At 38.3% G+C, this 4020-nt stretch overlaps 1 protein-coding gene across 1 annotated transcript; it reads right to left on the bottom strand.

Annotated features, from left to right (window-relative positions):
• Nucleotides 1-3294, bottom strand: ftr14l (finTRIM family, member 14-like). Its single transcript, XM_014987531.2, has 7 exons — nt 2711-3294; nt 2513-2608; nt 2190-2423; nt 1940-2099; nt 1725-1847; nt 1234-1370; nt 1-1138 (listed from the first exon to the last, which is right to left on the bottom strand). The coding sequence occupies exons 1-7, from the start codon at nt 3107-3109 to the stop codon at nt 755-757; spliced, it is 1533 nt and encodes a 510-aa protein (XP_014843017.2). The 5' UTR covers nt 3110-3294; the 3' UTR covers nt 1-754.
• Nucleotides 3295-4020: the final 726 nt, after the last annotated feature.

Raw genomic sequence — 4020 nt, forward strand, 5'->3', positions numbered from 1 at the left:
TGTCATTTTAAATATTTTATTTCAAATTAATAAGAAATACAATGTAAATAGGTCTAGATACAACGTTCCCTTTATTACCATGATAGGATGATTGGTGTCAATTTCTTAGTTAATAGTTTTTTTATAACACTAAACAGTCCCGAAAAAGTGCAACAGTATCTAGAATGTGATGATTTATGTATTTGCTTGATTTTGACTTTTTAGTCAAGTACATTTGTTTCCACTTTCAATAGATACAGTATATTTTTAAAAATCTCATTGTTTTCTTAAAAAAACGATTTGAAAGATTTTTAAGTACGATAAATGCTGTTAAGAAAAAAAGGAAAATCATCATCTGAGAGATATTGAAGAAAACTCAAGCAACTCACAGGAAGAAATGTATGGAATATATTATATTACTGCTGCATGGTTGCAATTTAACATTTAGTTGTAATCTGTGAAATCTCTTCTCAAACTTTCAGTTATTTAATGCAGCAGGAATAAAAATTTCCATCAGTTTTGTTCATGTTCATTTCATCATAGATGAACCACTTTAAACAAACAATGTAAGTCAGAAGATTTGGTAAAAGAAATACAAAATACAAATACAAAAAATATATACACATAAATTGAAATCCTTTTCTATCTGCAACTCATTTGTAAGTAAACAAACACGATAAAATAGAACCCAAATACAATCTATCTCATCTTTCCCATAAATATTGAGAATATTAATAGTCTGTAATTCAAAAGATCTGATCCCATGGTTCTTCTCCTACAGCTTTATAGAAGAGCCAAAGCCCCACACGCTAAAAGCAGGGTACAGAGGCTCCACAAATGAAGTCTGAATTTTGTGCAGAAGGCGCATGCCATCAGAGACGCTGTAATACGCAAGTATTCCCTTCCCATGGTCCAAGTAGACGCCGATGCGGGATGACACGGGGGCAGAGAGGTCTTTGCTTCTGTTGTTGTGCACAAAGGTGAACTTGGACTCAGAGCAGTACAAACTCCATGACTTTTCATTCCAGCCGAGGCTGCAGTCATTGCTGTTTCCTTTTCTCCGGATTCCCTTGTAGGTAACAGCCACGTCTATCTCTGTTCCTCGCCAGTCCACTTCCCAGTAACAGCGAGATCCATACACATTTTCTCTGCACAACACCTAAGCATATAAAAAGACCAACGTGATCAAAAACCCAAGGCAACATAAAAAAAATAACAATGAAATAAAACATGTTTCAAGCGGTAAATCCCCACCTGTTGCCAGTGGTCAAATCGATCTGGGTGATCAGGGTAGTGTTTAGGGTCACTCTTCATTGTTGCTGTTCTGTTTCCTTCTGAGAGGTGAAGGTTTTGGTGGACTGTGTTGACATCCAGAGTCAACTGGAGAGAATCTGAAATGGGGGAAAAAAATAGTAATAATTTGGGTCCTTGAGGATGGTTTTTAACATTTCTGATCAGATTTATCACAATCGAGCACTAGAGTGTAACTGGGTGTGGTATGGTGTATGTTTACATGATAGTGTAACAAAAGCAGTTACACCTGTGTTTGCTTCACTAAATCTGAATTGTAGGTAAGACTTTTAACCGACGGATAAACCTGTTGAGCAAGTTGAATACCTTTATTCAAGTTTCAGTCATTTTACTTTGTGGACTCACCCTTTTGCTTAGTGAAGGCGTAGTTATTAACAATGAGACCAGGTCAGACAAAATGTATAGTTTTATTACCAGAATATCGTGCTACTTACATTTCAGGAAATCTTCTCTTGTCCTTGGTTCTTCTACAGTCCTTCCATCAACGCTCACAATTGATTCTCTTCTTGACTTTAATTCACCTTCCTTTGCTTCTTGCGTGATGTACACTTCCTTCACTATGAAAGTTAAGAAGAAAAAAAGGAGGGGATTCATCAAACTGCTTGGTTTTGATTGTATTTGGTGAGGAAAAATAGACAGATGTGGTTACCTGCTCCAGAGATTTTCATCATTTCTGTCTTGCTGATTTCTTCCACTTGCAATTTCAATGCCGCAATGGCTCTCTTGGCAGGATCAAAGGAATAATTGGGAACAACACTGATGCTGTTTAGGTCTTCATACCCGGAGGGGCCCGATAGAGACTGCCAGCTCTGGTAAACATAAAAACGTCCCCATAAATGAGCATATAGACCACTCTGAGCTCTAAAGTCATTGTGTTACATTGAGCAGATCATCCTCACCTGCAGAAAGTGAATGTGATCATCAGTGCGGGAGAGCTTCTCCAGGTTGTTGTGTCTCTTCCTCAGCAGAGTTATCTCCTCCTCCAAACGGTCCAGGAGTAGATCCCCCTGTGTCACGGTGGTCCTTTCGTGGGAGAGGACCATCTCTTTGACTTCATTGTACTTCCTTTGTATAGAATTAATTAGTTCAGTGAAGATCCGCTCATTTTCCTCAAGAACTGTTTGAGCAGAGTGCTGTTGAGATACATGTGAATGATTAGAAAACAGTTTCATTTCAGAACAAAAAACCTTTCTGCAATTTAACTTGGATGTGTTCTACTTACTTTCACTGATTCAACTGCTTGTCTTAGATCCTGCCACTTTTTAATTCTCTGATCAATCCTTTGTTGAGACTTGTGCAGAGTGGTACCGAGTTGTTTCTACAAAAATGCAAGGAAAAGAAAGTTTAAATACTTAAAGGCTAATAACAACAAACATTTTTTTGAGTTCAAAGTGCAGAATGAGATCTGTTCAACGCTCACTTGTTTCTCAGTCCTCTCAGTTCCAGCCGGGACGATGTCATGGTGTTTGTGTTCGTCCATCATGCACAAGACGCAGACTGATGTCTGATCGGTGCGACAAAAGGCCTCCAGCAGCTTGTCGTGCTGGGCACAGACCTTCTCTCTCATCTGACCCGTGGCTTTGACCAGTTTGTGCTTCATCAGGGTGGGGTAGTCATAGTGTGACTGCACATGTTCCGCACAATACGATGCCAGGCAAACCAGACAGGACTTCTCGGCTTTTTGCTTCCTCGTAGTGCAGAAGTCACAGAGGACCTCCCCATCCTTGGTCCTCTGCCTGGTCTGGTTTCGACTGGCTGACCGGCGAGATTTGTCCAAATTGGCATATCTGTCCAAGTCCAGACTGTCTGAGTGAGACATTTTCTTTTCCAAAGATGAGAAAATAAAACTAGCAGATAAGACACCAAAAATAAAATCCACTAGGAAATCAGCTTGAGAGCAGAGTGACAGCCTTTTAATGAGGTTGATGGCAAAAAGAAAAAGACTACAAGTAAACAGGATCAAGTATAACTGAGCTCCCGAAGTGAACTGTTCCGGTGAAACTGAACGAGTGACGCTTTGTGTGACAGAATGTTTGCTATGTGGACTACTCATAAAACCAGTATTCCAGGTTGGACATATGATTGTTGTGAAATCCACTTAATAGGATGAAACTGGCAGAAAGGTCAGGGGGGGTAACAATAAGTCTTATTTAGTAGCTAAACAAAGCAGGTTAGCACGTTACCACTTTATTCTTCAAAAACTTATTTTTAATCTCGTAAAACCTAATCAACTGCTAGAAAAAAGGCACTGGCGAAGGAGCACCATCTAGTGGCAGAAATTGACAACTTCATATTACTCTGTTATGACGAACTGACCTAAAACAGAATGAAATAAGCTGCATCCATGTGATAGAATTGGAAAGTAAAAAACTGCAATAACGTTATATTGTAAAATGTATTAAATATATGTTACACATTAAAAAGAGTTACAGAGTTAGTGTTACAAGATATCACTGTAAGTAATATTAAAAGGAATAACTGAATGCACAAATTTGGATTTTTTTGTGGATTTTATTTAACCCACAAAGGGTAAAAAAAGAAAAGACAAATACAAGGTAAGGTAATAAATTCATATAACAAATTATCCGAATTTACTAATTCAGATCAAGCTGAATCAATATGCATTTATATTTATCAACAACCTTCTGGCACGATATTTTTGGGAATCATCAAAGTGCTGACACTTTAAGGTTACTGTTAAAATGTCAACCATCTGATCCTGTTCCCCTA

Source organism: Poecilia mexicana, unplaced genomic scaffold, assembly GCF_051168715.1.
Source record: "Poecilia mexicana isolate PSO_F unplaced genomic scaffold, ASM5116871v1 scaffold_15, whole genome shotgun sequence".
In the NCBI taxonomy this organism is placed as follows: Eukaryota; Metazoa; Chordata; class Actinopteri; order Cyprinodontiformes; family Poeciliidae; genus Poecilia; species Poecilia mexicana.

Excerpts from the sequence above, each read along its gene's own strand:
- ftr14l (XM_014987531.2), bottom strand. The coding sequence starts at position 3,109 with ATGTCTCACTCAGACAGTCTGGACTTGGACAGATATGCCAATTTGGAC. Across the intron at positions 2,424-2,512 it reads AAGCAGTTGAATCAGTGAAA|CACTCTGCTCAAACAGTTCT; the intron begins GTAAGTAGAACA and ends GTATCTCAACAG. Across the intron at positions 1,371-1,724 it reads AAGAGAAGATTTCCTGAAAT|ATTCTCTCCAGTTGACTCTG; the intron begins GTAAGTAGCACG and ends CCCCCATTTCAG.